The sequence below is a fragment of the Rattus norvegicus genome, chromosome 16 (genome assembly GCF_021556685.1).
Source record: "Rattus norvegicus strain SHRSP/BbbUtx chromosome 16, alternate assembly SHRSP_T2T, whole genome shotgun sequence".
NCBI lineage: Eukaryota > Metazoa > Chordata > Mammalia > Rodentia > Muridae > Rattus > Rattus norvegicus.
This window is the reverse complement of record NC_141549.1, coordinates 5235288-5253157: the sequence shown is the minus strand read 5'-3', so window position 1 is coordinate 5253157 and position 17870 is coordinate 5235288. Positions and strand designations below refer to the sequence as shown.

Here is a 17870-nt window from a genome sequence, read left to right as displayed (position 1 = left end):
GCAGCGTCCCCTGGCTGCCCACAGTCAAGATGGCCGCCACCGGCGTCACCCGTAGAGGATTCTGGGACTGAGGGCACGACCCGGTTGAAGTTTGATTTTTCCTTTTTTTGTTTTTGGTGATGATGCAAACCAGGCACCTATGAATGGTGAGCATGTTCCTATTACCAACGAGCTACATCCCCAGTGTAATACAGTTAATTAATTAGTTAATTAAATACATTTATTTTAGGTAAGATATCACTACTTAGCCCTAGCGAGCTCGGAACTTGTTTAGACTCACAGAAATTAAAGGCGTATGCTACCTCACTTAACCCTAATAAGTTTTGAGTGCTCCGTGTGAGTCTGAGGTTAATAGTCTCATTTTGACTCCGCAGGTCTTCACTCACAGGTTCCACAATATTGCTAGTTCTCCCAGTTCGTTGGTCCTGCCCAGTACGACCTCTGATTGGGTTCTTTGTGACTAGATATCTCTTCTTTACACACTCCTGGAGTAGCTTCTTTGCATTTCAAGGTTTTACCCATTTTAAGATTTCTTCAAAGCATTGCAAAATTAAATTCGGATTTGTTTTATTTGCTTTAAGACAGGGTTTCTCTGAAGCACCCGCCCCCCCCATCCTGGAATTTGCTTTGTAGACCAGGCTGGCCTTGAACTCAGAGACTCTCCTGCCTCTGCTCCCAAATGCTGGGATTAAAAGGTGTGCCACTGCCTGGAAAATTCCTAATTCCTACTCCCTGCAGGAGGATGGGACAGGGGATGACAAAACCCCAGCAATAAATCAGATATGTAATTTGGCTGCTCACCAAGTGACTAAAGTTTTCTTGAATTTATTCACTTCTTTGAATGTGGTGTTACTTAGGCAACCCCTGCTGGATGACAACAGAGCCTCTAAGATGAAGTTCTTGTCTAGTCCGGTTCCTGATCATCTGTCCATACGGCTGCTCGGTGTTTTAGTACAAATTAGTCTGCTGTGGCAGCATACACACTTCATTCCAACACTCAGGATTGCCTCGTTTATGGCCATCTACCCCAAGACTTTACTTGATCTAGTTCCTGTCATTTTCTGTGTGCCCTGTACACCTACAGAGCCAGAGGACATCCCCTTGTCCTGATTTATTATGCTACCATATACTACTTTGAAACAGGATTTCTCAATAAACCTACATCTCAGCTGATAGCTAGCAAGCAACCGGGTCTCGTCCTCCACCTGACAGCTGGGGTCACAGGCGAGCACAAGGTATTACCCAAGCCTTGTTCGGTGGGTGCTTTGATATGAAGTCGAGTCAAGAGAGCACACTGTATGCTGAGCAAGCCTTCAGCCTGGACCACTCCCTCCCATACCTGTGGCCTATAAAGCTCTATTTGATCTTCTTGGTGTGTTTGTGTGTGTGTATGTGTGCACACTCTTGATAAGGAGGTCAGAGGATAACTCTAGGGAGTTCTTTCTTCCATGTAGGCCCCAGGAGTAGAGCCAGCCGGGTTTGTCACCCAGTACCTATGCTTTCTGTATCACCAGCCCACACTTAATTTTGGGTGTCAAGTCAGGGTATCCCCCGACTTCTGCTGCTCTTTTGCTTGGTTGTGTCTTCTCTTGCCTGGAAGGCTATTCTGTCAGCTGGGTCACTTTAGCTCCCCCACCCTCATCCCCACCCCAGGGTGTCCTTCCATTACGGTTCCTTAGACCTGGGAGCCATTGGTGTGTGGTTGTTTTGCCTATGTACTTTATCCCACACTAGAATGACGCTCCGTGAGAAGTGTGCCTCTGTAAGCCTCAGAAGATGGTGAGGAAACGGGGATAAAATGACCTGAGCTGGATGTGGGGAGTGCTCCTGTGGTCTCGTGTAACTGAGAAGGGCAAGAGTGTCTTGAGTTGAAGGTCAGCTTGGACTACATGAGACTGTCCAGTATTCCATCAGAAAGAGCAGTTTAGCATGGCCCATCTTTGTATTTCAAACCAAGGTTTCTCTGTATAATAGCCCTGGCTGTCCTGGAACTCACTTGGTAGACCAGGCTGGCCTTGAACTCAGAGCTCCACCTGCCTCTGCTTCCTGAATGCTGTGATTAAAGGCGTGTCCCATCACTGCCAGGCTTTGGTCTACCCATCCTGATTTCTCTTCATAAGTGACAAGGCATGACTCAAAATCATAAGCTACTGAATAAAGACAAGGTTCAAAGGCAGGATATACCAGAGGATAGGTCCTGTATTACAGGCTCCAGTAGTGCTCGAGCGCAGAACAGGTCTGCTAAATACCAGTTGCATGCAGGGGCTGTGGGATAAGCCCTGAGAGAGGAAGCCTGTACCAGCAGCAATCATGACAGTCAGAAAAGACTCAGATCCCAAGCACAGAGAAGCTTACACAAGTCACATACATAGGCCATGTCCTTCTTACTACAATAGGTGAAACATAGCAGTGTTTTGGCCAGTCACAGCCACACAACTTAGGGAGCTGTTGAGCTCCGAGCCCTCCTGTTTCTCTGTGTAATTCGAGAGTCAACTAAAACATAAAAGAGGTTGAATATAGCTGAGTAGTCAAGAATGTTCTTACTCTAAAACTTCCACTTCCCTTTCTCTTTGAACACCAATAGCTTGTGATACTACGCCCCCATTTTGGAGAAGTAGATATAAGTAGCTTTCACCTAAATATTTTGGTTTCAACTCTTGTACACTTCAACCCTTGTATCCTGTTATTCACTTTTATAATATTCCAGCGCCTATCTTATGTAGTCACTGTCCGTAAGGGCAGGGTAAGCTAAGCATGCCGCTGCACACACATGTGTAACCTCAGCACCCCAGAGGCATAGGTACAAAGAGCTCAAGCGCTAGTTCAGGGCCAGCCTGGGCTATAGTTTGCCTTGGTTAGTTTTTGGCAACTTAACAGCTTCGAATCAGCTGGGAAGAGGAGCCTCAATTGAGAAAATGCCTTCACCACAAGACCTCACAAGAAGTCTGCAGGCCATTTTCTTGATTGTTGTGTGAGGACCACTGTGGGTAGTGGCGCCCTGAAGATGGTCTTGGGTTACACAACAGAACAGGTTGAGCAAGCATTGAGAACAAGCCATAAGCAGTGTTCCTCATGGTCTAACTCTGCCCTAACTTCCCTCCATGATGGGCTGTGAGCTGTCAGAGAGCAAAAACAAACAAAAGCCCCTTTTCCTCCCCAAGTTCCCTTTGGTCATAGTCTGTGCCACAGCAATAAAGCCAACCTCGAATCTCAGGAACGGGGAGAAAGCACGGGGGGAGGATGAACACGAAGGGAGCATCGGACACAACGGAGAGCAGGCAGGAAGGGCAGTCAGCTACGGGATCAGATTCCTGATGGTCAGGACAGTAGGGAAGCCCATGGGTTTCAAGACTGGCGAGCTTGTGGTTGGTCACTTCAAGCTCAATCTTGATGACTGTGGCCTTATAAACACCCTGATGATGTTATCTGGCAGTAAGTCAGACGAGATGCATTTACAAAGTAAGTATATCAAAGATCAGAAATTCAAAAGCAAATTTACGTATGCTGCGAAGTAACTGCATTGTGGTTTATTTACAAATGAGAGCAAAGCAACAGTGAGCAGTGTTTCAAAAGCCGAGGAAAGGCAACATTAACAGGACGATATACACTGGAGAAGGGCACGGTGGCTCAGAAAAGCCAGACCCCCAAAAAAAAAAAAAAAACAAAAACACCAAAAACAACAACAACAACAACAACAACAACAACAACAACAAAAACCCAAAAACCCAAAACCCCCAAAACCAACCAACCAACCAACCAAACAAACAAACAAACAAACAAAAAAATCCAGGACTAACTACATGGCCTTTATTTCTTCCAGATCAAGGATTTTGGGTATAATCATATAAAGATGAAGAATCAAGTTTTGCAACCTAAAAATATTTACTTCTTAAATCTATATTAACTTTAGTGAACTATACAAAACAGATAAGGAGACACACATGTACATTTATAGAACTGCACATCAGTCAGGCCAGATCCTGCAGAGGGAGTTCCCAGCATGACCTCATTCTTCTGTGAGGACACAGAGCAGTCCTTGTTTGGACATACACCATCTTCTCCTCATGAGCCGCTCCTCACCTCTTGATGGTTCCCTTCTAGGCGTGTATGTCTAGTTGTCTGCTTCTCAGAGCAGACGTTTACCTAAAAGAGGTTAAAACAATTAATTAGCTCCTTCTAGTTAAATTGAATTTCTCCCTCTCCCTTCCCTACCCCTCCTCCTCCCTCACTTCCCCCTGCCCCTCCCCCCTTCTCTGGCATGTGTACATATATCAGCATAAACTTCCTGAGGGGTAGAGACAGTGAAGAGAGCTGGCCATGAAGCCACGGAGGTCTGGAGGAAAGGACGGCAGATAAACAGAAAACAAATCTTTTTTCAACTGATATTTTAATAATAAAGTCAATAAACCTCCAAGAATTAAGACATATCTTTCTAAATAGTAAAATATGCAACTTCTAAAGAGATGGCTAAGAACATTTCCTACTCTTACGGAGGACAGGAGTTAGATTCTAAGCATCCATCTTGGGTGGCTCACAACTGCTGGCAATACAGTTCCAGGAGGATTTGACTTTCTCTGACCTCCGTGGGCACCCATACTTACAAGCAGATACATACACACACACATATACATAAGTAAAAAAAAAATCGTAAAAAAATGCCACTTGCAGGAGAGTCAGTGTCCTGTACTGGTCTCCTCCCTGCGCCCCTCTAGCCCCAACATACACAGTACAATTATGTATATGTAAACAAAACACTCATATACATATAAACACAAACAAACAAAAAACCAAACAGTCAGTGGAAGCAGAAGACACTTTTATCCCGGTACTCGGGAGGCACAGGCAGGCAAAGCTCTTAGAGGCCAATCTGATTTAGGGATGAACAGAAAAATTCAGTCTTGAAAAGCCCCTCACCAAAAAATGCTTTTCTAAACAAAATATTCCTAAGGAGGCAAAATAATTTCAGATTTTAACTTACCTTCCTCATCCACCGGCCATTGGAGGAGGGCTGGGGCCACGAAGGTGACTGATCCGACCCATTCTTCGTGGAGGGTTTCCTGGTGGCCTAATCAAAGGAGAAGTTATCACCAGCTTCAACTGCTCCTCTCTTTTTTGAGAGTGTCTTGCTATGTAGCCTTGCCTAGCCTGAATTTTTATACAATCCAGGCCTTGAACTGAGATTCTGTCTGCTTCTCAGACATCCTCAGAGCTGGTTTTGAAGGTGTGCACTACATGTCTGGCCAATTGGTTCCTTTATTAAGCCTTCAACTACAGCTTGTTCAATAAACACAGGAAAATGAGCATGGTAGCCTACAACGGTTATCTCAGCACTTGGGAGACCAAGGAAGAAAGATTATCAGAGGTTTAAGGTCAGCCTAGGATATGTAACCAGGACCAAGCCAACAGTACGGCAAAGCAAACCCTATCTCAAAAAAACAAAACAACGCACACAACCCTAAGTTGTCTTAAGCCGGCAACTACCATGCAGGTTAGCAAGTGAAAAGGAAGGAAGCAGGTGGAGCCGGTTTATTGCAGACGAAAGGGAGACCATAGTTAGAAGCAGAGGCATCTGGGAGTGTCCAGACCGAGCTGGGTCGTGTGAGGACAGGGGAGTGGAGTGAGAAGCCACTGACCAAGAGGGGCAGCCTGGACCAAGAAGGTAAAGGGTAGAGCAGAAGGCTAAGTAACCAGAATGGCTGGAGCACATGACACTCAGGGGGTGGGAGGTATGCTAGCCAGGCCCTGTAACAAGTATGGGACTGAAGGCTGCAGGGAGAACCGTGCCAGTGTCTGCTTTGATTGTTAATGAGTACCTCAGTTAGCCATTGTTTCAGGTTTGAGACCTAGCAGTTGGTGAGGTGGGATATCAACTGAGACCTCCATCGTCAGAGCGGCCCACAGGGCACGCTTATGGTGGACTTTGATAGCTGACTGCTATAGCCCACTGTAGGTGGTGCCACTCCTCAGGCTGTATTAAAACGGTGGCTGAGCAAGCCAGGCGAAGCAAGACGGAAGCAGCCATTCTCCAGGGTCTCTGCTTCAGTGCGTGCTTCAACTGCTCTAGGTATGGACTGTAACAAAACTTTCCCTGCCCAAGTAGCTCGTGGTCAGCTGCGTCACAGCAGCAGAGGGCTCAAACTCTAAGTGGGACCACACATTCAAACACACGCTGTGAGACCTGCAGCTCCTCCTTCAAACCTAAGCTCAGCCAGGTGCCTCTTCTCACCGGAACCGGCCATGGCTGCTGGAAGCCCAGACTACACTGAAGTCTCTGGATTTGAATGCTGCCCATTAGTGTTCAGCCTCTAATTTAGCTTTCCCACGGTATATTTTAAAATTAAAATTTTAAATTTAAAAATGTTAAAGTTCTAGTTTGACTGTTTATTGGGAGAAGCAATTAGGCTTTTACTTTATAGCAACTTGTGAATTTTGTGAAATGAGATTTTCTTTGAATTTCTACAAGTCTAACTCTATCTAAAACAGCACAATGAAGACACAAAGGAGACACGTCAGTAGGAAAGGCTCTCTCTCCTTACCCTCTTCCGTCATCGTATCTGGAATCAGAGGAGCCCCCGTAGCCTCTTCTTTTCTTCACATCTTGCTGAAGCAGAGTTTTGAAACTGAAACAAGGGGCGGAAAACAAGAGGTCTCACTTCTGACGCCATTATTAAGCATATTTCTCACTATGGTTCTCGCTATGTCTGCAAGAGGGTGACTAACCCAACTTATTAGCTTAAGTCTACACTTCCTGATGCCAGCTGGACAAATTTAGCATAAGCATGTGTCCAAAACAGGGTGTGCCACATTCTATACCAAAGCCACCTGTCCCCATATTTCTCCTCTGATAGTGACTCCTGTAGACAGCATGAAACCAGAGTCCTCCTTGGTTTCATTCTTCCTGTTAGGTTTCAACAAAATCTATTTTTACAGTATCATACAGCCATCACCCCCCACACACTAACTTATTCTGGTTTTAACGTATCTTACATTCACCAGACCTGCAATTCCTTTGCCTACAGCCTACCTGACATCCTTTCAGAGGGAATAGAGGAGGGTATTATAGTCAGAGGTACGGAGCTTCTCAATGTCAGAAAATGCAATTTTCTTTCTTTTTCTTTTTTTCCCCTAAGACTAGGTCTTACTATGTGTGACGCCCCGCTGGCCTTGACCCCCACCTGACTGTGAACTCTGAATGCTGGGATTAACAGTGTATGCCGCTATTCTTAGCCAAGTTCTCTAACTTCTTAGATGGAGGTCTTAACTAAGGCAAAACAGCAAACAAGAGAGATTAGGTAAAATTCGTAAAAGTAGTTAAACTTCGCACTGGTAACTTTTAAGTTAGGGCTTGTCCCTCCTCAGGTAACTTCCTCTAATGTCCACTTTCCACAATGACACTCATTTTACCCTCCCTTGCAATATGAAGACTGATATACTGAATCTAATGTACTGAATATACTAAATTATACGGACTATGAAAACTGGTATTACTAACATCATGCCTGCCTTGGTTTCGGGTTACTACTGCTGTGATGAACACCATGACCAAAAAGCAAGCTGTCGAGGAAAGGGTTTATTGGCTTACAGTTCCACAATCATGGCCCATCACTGATGGATGTCAGGACAAGAACTCAAATAGAACCTGGAGGCAGGGGCCGATGCCGAGGCCAATGGAGGGTGCTGCTTACTGGCTTTCTCCCCATAGCTTGCTCAGCTTGTTTTCTTGTAGAACCCAGAGGTGTCCCCACCCACAATGGACTAGGACCTCCCACGTTAACCAGTAATTAAGAAAATGACCTACAGGTCTGCCTCTAGCCTGATCTTATGGTGGCATTTTCTCAATTGAGGTTCCCCATTTCGGATGACTCTAACACGTGTCAAGTTGACATAAAACTAGCCAGCCCAACACTCAATGAAAGGAGGAGTCTTCCCCGTCTACTCATAACTTTCTAAACACGAGAAATTCAAATATTTACTCAACTCGGGATAAGACCTGCTAGTGACTGACTGGTAGTTTAGGTAACGCAGCGTGTGAAAGTCAGACACCACCATCACCACTCATTTAATAAAGAACTGCTCAAATGACGGAAAAGTCTACATTTTTTTCTATTACTGACTTCTAACCCTTCATTAAGAGTTCAGAGCCAGGAGTGGTGGTACATTCTTATACTTTCAACGTGTAGGAGGCTAAGGCAGGGTGACTAGAGTGAATTCTAGGCCAACTTAGACTCTCTGTGACACTAAATCAGCTGTGTAAGGCTATACAGCAACACTTGGTCGCAAAAGCCAAAACCCAGAGAGTATTTTGACACGAGAATGGATAGGTTGGCTAGAAGTTGACATGGCTACCATAACAGGTCAGGCACAGTCAAGCTTACTAATTTAATACCATATTTATAATCATAAAAACTCTTAATTTTCCTTCGTTAAGCTATTTAAACAATCACAACTGGAAGGAGCTTCAGCTTCTATGTGCAGTGGGCCCTGCCAATGCTCACAGAGACTCGGAGCTGGTCAGAGTGCAGGGTCAGGGCCTATGCCATCAGCGGGCACATCTCTGTCACACACTCCCTCCCAAAAGCTCAGGAACAGCATAGAAAAGGGGAGAAAAGATTGTAGGAACCAGAAGTCAGGGAGAACTGGGACCTTACTGTCTCTTAAACATGCGACACTCATCAATTCTTTGAAGCTTTGGGTGCCTCTAGCTAGTAAACCACAGAGTGTGGATGTAGAGGGGCCGCACAGTAAACCACAGAGTGTGGATCTAGAGGGGCCGCACAGTAAACCACAGAGTGTGGATGTAGAGGGGCCACACAGTAAACCACAGAGTGTGGATCTAGAGGGGCCGCACAAGCCCCTCCTCCTAAATATGAGCTACTGACAGCTGATGATTGCTGCTGGGAGGGAGAGGCAGTTTTCTTTAGGGGTGTGGTAGGGAGACAATGTTCTGGGGGATGGCCCTACACCCGAATGGCCAGTAGTAATTACACTTAGTGGATCATAAAAAAAAGAGAGGCCAGGATATGAAGTTAGGAGGGGTAGTGAGCAACATGGGGGGAAGTGGGGAGAGAGGGATGAGTATGATCAAGATACGTTGCACACACATATGAAATTCTCCAAGATAACCAACCGACATAATATCATGTAATTCCACCAGCTTAAGTATAAATGCGATTAACTTTCATACTTACAAAAAAACCACAAATTCTGCTATTCCCCAGAAGAAATCTGTTATGAAAGACAATCTCCAGGGGGACTGATTCCGGCTGTCTAACACCTGACCTACAGAATTAAAAAGAAGAAATTGAGTAAATGCCAAGTCCACAACTTGGCGTTGCATTTCATCACTGGAGCGACAACCAGTCAGCTCAGTTTGAAGTCGTTCGATATTTCAAAACCAGCCGACATCAAAGTCCACGGAGAGTGACGTCAAACTCTGAGATCTCCAGTTCACTCCTTCGTTGAATGCCTACTTTCCGTATGTAATGCTTGGAGGCGAACTCATTCTAGGCAACTCTTTTCCATCTCCTTCTCACTGGTGAAATGCACACTGAACACTTTAGTGGCAAGATGGACGCAGCAGAACGTGCATCATTTTTGAGTGCAGAGTTGTGTGAGCACTCCACATCTCCACTGCCTACCCAAAGCTTCTCTGTCTTCCCCAGCTGACATCCTATCCATTCTCTTTAGACTTCCTGCTACTTCTTCCCTGTAACCCCTGGCAACCAACAAACTACTTTTTTAAAAACATTTTTTAAAGATTTATTTTATGTATATGAGTACACTGTCGCTGTCTTCAGACACGCCAGAAGAGGGCATCGGATCCCCTTACAGATGGTTGTGAGCCACCTGGTTGTTGAGATTTGAACTCAGGACCTCTGGAAGAGCAGCCAGTGCTCTTAACCACTGAGCCATCTCTCCAGCCGCCATCCCCACCCCCACCCCCACCCCCCCCCACTTTTTAAAAAAGATTTATTTATTTATAACAAACTACCTTTTGCCTCTGTAAATTACTACAAAATCTTAGAAAAGAAATCAAACCATTTCTAAGTATGTTTCAATAAGTGAACCATATAGGTTCTTTGTATAAGGATTTTTATCAAAATAATTGATTTTAAAGGTCTGTTTATCTAAATAACTTTTATTTTAAACAGGCAAGAGACTTTGCAGGTGGAAAAAAAATTCTTTAAACACTTATAAGAAGATAGATACTGCCACATGTGTTGATGTGCACCCCTGATTGCAACACCCGGGAGGCAGAGGTAGGCAGATCTCAAGTTCCAGGCCAGCCAGGGTTACCTCAAAAGAGAACAGCAGAGGCGATGCGGGCAGCTCGCCAAACATCTTGGTCTTCCTCAAAAATGCGTGAATAGATGGGTCTCTATGTTCATAGTGGCATGATTCATAACAGAAAACTGAAATGTCCTTTGACAGGTGGATGGGAGCCGAGGGTGGGAGGGGCTCTAAATGTATACCACGGAACACCGGCCAATCTTTTTAAAGAGAAGAAATTTTGATAGGCCATTGTATGACAAAGCACTAAGCTATGCTAAGTGAAGCAAGCTGTTCACAAAGCCATCAATTATCCCTTCTCGAGTCTAAAGAACTAAATGCATACCCACCATTCTCCAGGACCCTTTGCACTCTGCAAAGGCAGAGCGTGATACCATCCCATGTCCCCAGAGGGTGAAAAGGTGCTTGAATAAAGTTGCATCTGTCAACTACAAATTTTTGTTTTGAAAAAAGTCCTCACACGACACAGTATGCAGCATCTATACTCTATATTATTATTTAATAATGCACAGATAATAAAATAATAAAATAAAATTAAAATGCAAAAACAATAAAATCTGCAAGCCCTTGAAACTTAAGATGAAATGCTGATGCTTCTTTTAATGCCCATCAAACCACCTATCCCAAAGCCTTGTAATCAGGAGGTGACATTCTGAAGCCAAGAAATTCAAAGTTCATCATCTAAAAGACTTCTAACTGCCTTACTCTCTGGAAATACACGGGTGAATCAGATACAACCACGCCTCCTTCCAGGGACCCAAGACAGACTTGTAGAAATGCACCAAGGGTTTTCACCGCAGTCACGCAGGTGGGCAGATGGTTCTGGCACTGATATGACCTTCTCCCGCAGTATTTTTTTTTTCGTTCCCAGTAACTGGAGACTTGCTAACCAAGTTCTTTTCAGTTGGGGTAAAGCCTTGGGCTTAGGACTAGCTGCACTCTTAAGGGAGAAAAATCTGTCGGAACTTTTGTATTGCCTGGTGTGGTGGTGCTCACTTTTAATCCCCGTACTCCGAAGACAGAGGCAGGAGGATCTCTGGGAGTTAGTAGCCAGCTTAATGTACACAGTGAGTCACAGGACAGACAGAACTACAAAATGAGACCCTATCTCCAAATTTTTTTTTTTTCATATTCGTGCTAGTTCTGTCTCACCATCATCACCATCGTTATTGAACGCATTTGGGGAGGCAGCATGGTAGGTGACACTGGAGCCAATCTGAGTTCAATCTAACCGAAGTTACACACTGCCTTTGTGATCTTAAGCGTGCCAGTCGATCTATCTGCGTCTCAGTCTGATCCGAAAGACAGGGATAGAAACATACCATCTGAATAGAACAGTTACAAAGACGAAAGCGATGCTAAGCAAAGAACGCTGTTATAGTGGCCCAAACAAAAGCGCGTTGTGCACCGGCTTGGCATCTGTCATTACCGGGTAAGGATACCCGCACCCGGGACCACTAACACAAATCCACAACGGGAATTCGCTGTACCGGGAGGCTTCAGGGACCTGCGATTGCCACCCGGGCCACCCAGCAGCTCCTTCTGGGACGCGCCTCAGGTCCCACCGCCTTCGCTTCATACTCCTTCAGGCCATTGACGTGGGGGAGGCCGCCCGAAGCTCCGGACCCGGCGACAGAGGACAGAAGCGGCCCAGGGTAAGGCTCTCACTCACCATTCGAGATGTAAACCATCTTTCCTCCGGTTGCCCGCTTCCTAGCGACAGAGAAGACCGGACGCCCTGATGTTGCCGTACCTCCCCTCCCGCCCCACCCTTACGTCACAGGCCTCTAATAAACCGAAGACAGGCTAGAGGTGGGTCGAGCCCATTGGCTGCTGGGAGACAACTCCTGACTGGATGTCCCGCCCAGTCACACAATTAACTTCCGCTGGCGTGGACGCTGAGTCAGGAGACCGGATATGACGTTTGGAGCGACATTGTTTGATGAGGGAGTCTTTCTTTTTCTAACTTGTTTCCGTTTTGACTGAGTCTTTGCAGCCACTGCACTACTGACCGGAAGTCACTTTCTAGTTGGTAGCTAACGCGCAGGGTTTGGGTCTGAGGTGGCTTGTAGAGCTTTGACGGCGATACATTCCTCAACTTTCCAGATGTGTTGCTGTCTCATGGGTTGGAAAGGAGACGCCCTGAGGCAATGGCTGGTACATGAAGAACTGTGTAACCCTGGCTGTAACTAGCTCTGTGGAGCAGGCTGCTCTTGAACTCAAAGATCACCTGGCTCTTGCCCCCCCAAGTGCTGGGACTAAAGGTATAACCACCCCCCAGCTAAGAAGTGGCATTTTTAAAACTCTAGAGACGCAACTAGGAAAAATAAAATGAATTTCAGAAGGGCGGCATTGTCTGTCAGCCTTGTAGAAGTGACATATGCAGTAGGAAGCAGGGCTTGTGCAATCAGTAAATTTGAAGGAAAGTCCTTGCTGCTCCAGCTCCGATATTTTCTGTGCTAGAAGCACGACAGTCTCTGTCAACAGGCCTTTGTACTTAGCTGTTCTTTCTACTATAGAGAGCCAATGTCCTTTCTTTTTCTTTTTAGTTCTCAAACTCTGTGCCATTTTTTTGGAAGAACTCTATTCCCTTTCCTTAAAAGGAATATAAATAAAATTTGGAACTAATGCTTTAACAATGTTAAGACGGTATTTTAACAGAGCAGGGTGGCACATGCCTTTAATCCCAGTGCTTGTGAAGAGAAGGCAGGTCAGTCTTTGTGAGTTCAGCCTGGTCCTCTTACATTTGGGGAGTTCCAGGACAGACAGGACTACACAGAGAGACCTGTCTAAAACAAAGGTACATTAAGTGAGATGTAGTGGCATATGCTTGTACACTAATGAGTATGGCCTGGGCTCCGTGTGTCCTGGAAAAACCGCTTCCTTTCAAAACAACATGTATCTCAAAATCTGTCAGTTCTGGGTATTAAAATATAGTGTGTGTGTGTGTGTGTGTGTGTGTGTGTGTGTGTGTGTGTGTGTGTGTATGTTGTGTGGTGTGGTGTGTGTGTGTGTGTTGGAGGGAGGGAAAGGGAGGAATGAGTGTGTGGAGTCAGTACAGAAAGGGAGAATTGGGTGTTTTCCACCTTATTTTTTGAGATATTGTCTTCAGTAGACATGGAACTGTCCTAATTGGCTGGACTGACTAGGGATCTTTGGTCATCTGCCTGTCTCATCCTCCAGAACTAGGTCTGAGATGTGTACAGCCACTGCTGGCTTTTACATGAGTGCTGGGGAATCTAAATTCAGGCCCTCATGTCTGTGTGTAGCAATACTTTACCCCACAGGAGCTCTCTTCTTAACCTGGGTCTGTGACTTTTCTCAAGGGCCTTTCTAGTCCTGAGCTAAACCATGAAACCGTATCTCACTTTGTTCTGTTCTATCATTTCCTTCTGACTGATAATACTTTTGTCAGACTTAAGCAGTTTTCTAAAGTACAACAAGAATGATTTATTTATTTATTTAAAAAGTCTTTGTTTAGCTTAAAACCTTTTAGACACTAAAATGTAGTGATCTCCTATTACTCCTAAAACTTTTCAGTATCTACTGATATACCTGTTCACTTCATGGCCCTTTAGTTCCCTGCTGCACATTCCCACCCAAACCACACTCTGGCAATAATTCTCTTTAGAGTTTTATGAGCACCCTAAGTTTTTTCATATTCCCCGAATGTGCACATAACTTTTCTTCCCAAAACACTTTAACTGACTCATTGCCCGTTCACCAGTCCTTCACCCTTTAGCTGTCAGCCTGAGTGTCAACATTTCAGAGTGTCTGTTCTTGGTTATTCATTTCTTGTCATTTTATTCATAGTCCTTATAACAATAGCGAATTATTGACCTGATTATTTAGTGTTGTCATTCTTACTGAATAAACTGCTGTGTGCCCCTGTACAAGGTGTGGTGGTGCAGACTTGTAATTCGAGCGTTTTGGAAGGCTTGGGCTGGGGTCCTGTGGGTTGAGGCCAGACTGAGTTACGTAACAAGTTCCCAACCAGGTGATGTTACAGAATGAGACCTTGTCTCAACAAACAGCACCAGCGGCCACACAAGGAAGGGAGCAAGCCCTGGGACCAGCTCCTTCCTTTTCATTCCTCTGTTTAGATTTTATTCCTGTCTTATTGCAGTGGTTTCCCTAGCCTCCTGAGTTCTAACCCATGTTACTTCCTGCTGCCAGTTCAATGCAGCCTCACCAATTTCCTGCCCGTTAGCTTTCCTAGCCACCACCTGCCACATAACGCCCTAGTGGGCTGTGGAAGGTCTCTTTGATACCACTTAGTTATTCTCTCTGACGTCTAGTTCCTCAATAGACCCTTGTTTTCCTGAATTCTTGCTTATGTCCATGTTTTCTCCTGAGGAGAATGTTCCTTACCTGTTAAAACTTTAATCCAGGGCTGGAGAGATAGCTCAGGGTTCAAAACACTGCTCTTCCTGTGTTCAGTTCCTGTAAGTTTTCCCTCAACTTGCAAAGCTGTTCACAATTCCTCACTTACATAAAGCAAAACAAGTCTTGCTTTGAAGAGTTGGTTAAACTTAATTCTCTGTTTCAGTGTGTCTGGGTATTTGGTCTGTATACATGTCTATGTGTTGTTTGCAAAGTTAGTGTCCATGGAGGCCAGGAAGGGCATCAGAACCCCTGGAACTGGAGTTAACAAACGTTTGTGAGCTGCCACATGGGTGCTGGGACCTGAGCTCTGGCCATCTGAAGGAGCAATGTGAAACTACCTGAAAACCAGAAAATAAATAACCGAAACACTTCATTAAAGTAACTTCATCCTTTTACATCTTGATATGATTGTTAGAGAAATTTAAATTAACTTAGGTGGCTCACACTTAGTATGTTGCTACTAGGCATGATTGCTATAATATAAAAAGCATTATTGGACTAGCACAGAAAAGGTGAAATAGAATAGGCTATCAAGACCAATTATTACATATGGGTTTATTTATTGTTTATTTACTTAAAGCCCTGCTTATACTGCCTATTTGCCAACCGTGACTTTTCCTGGAGAATCAGCTGAAACAACTCTTGTTTGTCCTAACAACATGCTCACTGCCATGTTTACTTCTGTAAGACGTTGCTTGCTTGTTCATCTTACCTTGTGGTTTTAGAGTATAAAATGAGAACACAAACTAGACCCAAGAACTATCCTTGCTCCCATCCACTGGTGACATCTCTCTTCATGTTCATTGGGGACAGAGTGCTTATTCTAGAAAGAGTCCCACAACAAAGGCACTCAGTAAATATTTGTTGAATGGATGAATGAGTGCATATTCTATGCATATTTATTGATTCAATTATCACCAAACTAGTCATGTTTATGCAACACTTGCCTGTGCCAGACAGTGTTCTGGATGTTTTTCATGTATTTATTTAAATATCAATGCTAATGTCTTAGGGTTTAATTGCCGTGAAGAGACACCATGACCATGACAACTCTTATAAAGGAGTACATTTAATTGGGGCTGGCTTACCGTTTCAGAGGCTTAGTCTATTGTCATCATGACAGGAAGCATGGCAGCATCAGGGCAGCCATGGTGCTGGAGAGCCAAGAGTTGTACATCTTGATCCAAAGGCAACAGAAGGCTTGGTGCCACACTGCGGGTAGCTTGAGCATAGGAGGCCTCAAAGCCAGCCCCCACAGTGACACACTGTCACAGCTACTCCAACAAGGCCACAGCTGCTAGCAGTGCCACCTCCTATAGCCAAGCGTTCCAACACTTGAGTCTGTAAAGGGCCATACCTATTCAAACCGCCATAGTTAATAAGTGGGTTCTCTTGTTATTCTCATTTTACAGATAAGTAAACCAAGTCCTAAAGAGCTCATGCAGCGTGCTCAGGATGCTTATGGTGAATTCTCTCTGTCCTTTGGTTTGTGGAGGCGTTACACCATGACAGAGTCAACCATAGTACTCTCCATGTAGAAAGGTGTATTTTCTCTAGAAACTACCTGGTCGTATCTCAGTTTTCTCAAAGTTGCAGAACAGCTGTTCAGTTTTTCTCTTCTAGACACCCTAGGAAAATCCTTTTGAGTGTCTCTTAAATGGATTACCTCCTTATCCCTGCAGCAATCCCTTGTCTGGGGAGGTCATTAAGAATGTAGCTAGAGCAGGCAAGTTCACTACCCAGCACCCATGTCAGGTGGCCCTAACCACCTATAAGAGCAGCTCCAAGAGATCTGATGCCCTGTTCTGACCTTTCTGTCACCCCAACACCATAGTATTCCCATACACAAAATAAAGATATAATCTTAAAATATCTAGCCTTAACTTTTTTGTTTCTGTGGTGGTTCATATGGGTAGTCAATTTGATGGGATTTAGAATCACCATGGATACAAATCTCCAGGATTATTAAATTTGTGTTTGTTGGCTGGGAAGACCCACCCTAAATGTGGGCAGTGCCACTCCATGGGCTGGAGTCCCAGACTGAATAAAAGCAGAAAGCGAGCTGAGCACAGGTATTGATCTCTTTTTGACTGTGGAAGCAGTGAATGCAGGTCCAGCTGCCTGAGGTGGAGCCCCTCACTGTGATAGATGGGGTCCTGGAAACGTCAGTCAAATAAGGTCGTCCTTCAGCTTTAGTCACAATGGTGAGGAAGAAGTAACTAATACAAGCTCCGTTACTGAAAGAGAAGTGACTACTCCAGTGGTACTTAGTAACCGTTCACACCCATGTGTAGCTGTCCCAATGACCAACGCAAACCTAATAGTGATGAATGGAATGCACTGGTCTCAAGCTTCACGGTAAGACCACCAGAGATGTGTTGATGCCTCTCAGGGGGCACTAATTAATCATTAACTTTGTTTCGTTTTCAGAATTGCGTTCTGTAGTCTCCAGATACCTTCTAAGCCTTGTGTGATGGCTGAAGCATGTAACTCCTGCTTACCTGAGTCCTCTGTTTCACTTCATCTTGGACACACGGGCCAAAGAACTGCCATGAATGTCAAGCCAACAGGGATGCAGTATGAGACCCTGTTGTTGTTGTTGGTTTTTTTAATTTTATATTTCTAATTCTGGCATAGAATAAACAGCAGAAGTATACATTTCATTAGCATGTTTATGGATCGCAATAGGGCATCGATGATTAATGAATAGGTTATTTGCTATGCGACTTCAAGGACTATGTAATTTATCGACACTGATTCGGCACAATACACTTGGTGGTTCTTGCATCTTGTGGTGTTTTAATATGAAACCTGCAGTAATGCTAAAATAAAAGGATGTATTGGATGCACCATGGTATCCTCCCTGAAACATAGGATTCCAAAGTTCGACTCCAGGGCCTAGCGACAATGTCATAGCACTGCTTAAAAAGTTTACCTGACAGACTGTAGCTAACAGGTAAAGCCTGGATTCTCATAGACTCTTAGAGACATTTCTTTCTTTCTATTTTTATATTTTATTTGGTGACGGTGGTGGTGGTGGTGGTGTGTGTGTTTGTGTGTGTATGTGTTTACACATGCCACTGCATGCATGTGGAGGTTAGAAGACAACTTTTGGGAATTGGTTCTCTTCTATTATGTGAATGCAGGGAATCCAATTTAGGAAAAAGGCTTTGTGTCAAAGAGCCCTATCCTTG

General features: G+C 44.6%; 1 protein-coding gene and 1 long non-coding RNA gene across 2 annotated transcripts; one reads left to right on the top strand and one right to left on the bottom strand.

The window, feature by feature from the left end:
• Positions 1 to 3511: 3511 nt before the first annotated feature.
• Positions 3512 to 12069, bottom strand: Selenok (selenoprotein K). The gene is given in 5 exon segments (NM_207589.6): positions 3512 to 4143; positions 4979 to 5065; positions 6537 to 6620; positions 9189 to 9279; positions 11963 to 12069. Coding segments are annotated over 5 exon segments (285 nt in total). The 5' UTR covers positions 11982 to 12069; the 3' UTR covers positions 3512 to 4139.
• Positions 12070 to 12212: 143 nt separating this feature from the next.
• LOC134482444 (uncharacterized) lies at positions 12213 to 17525 on the top strand. The gene is made up of 2 exons (XR_015640172.1): positions 12213 to 12554; positions 17107 to 17525. It is a non-coding gene; the product is annotated as an uncharacterized LOC134482444 (long non-coding RNA).
• The last annotated feature ends 345 nt before the right edge of the window (positions 17526 to 17870 follow it).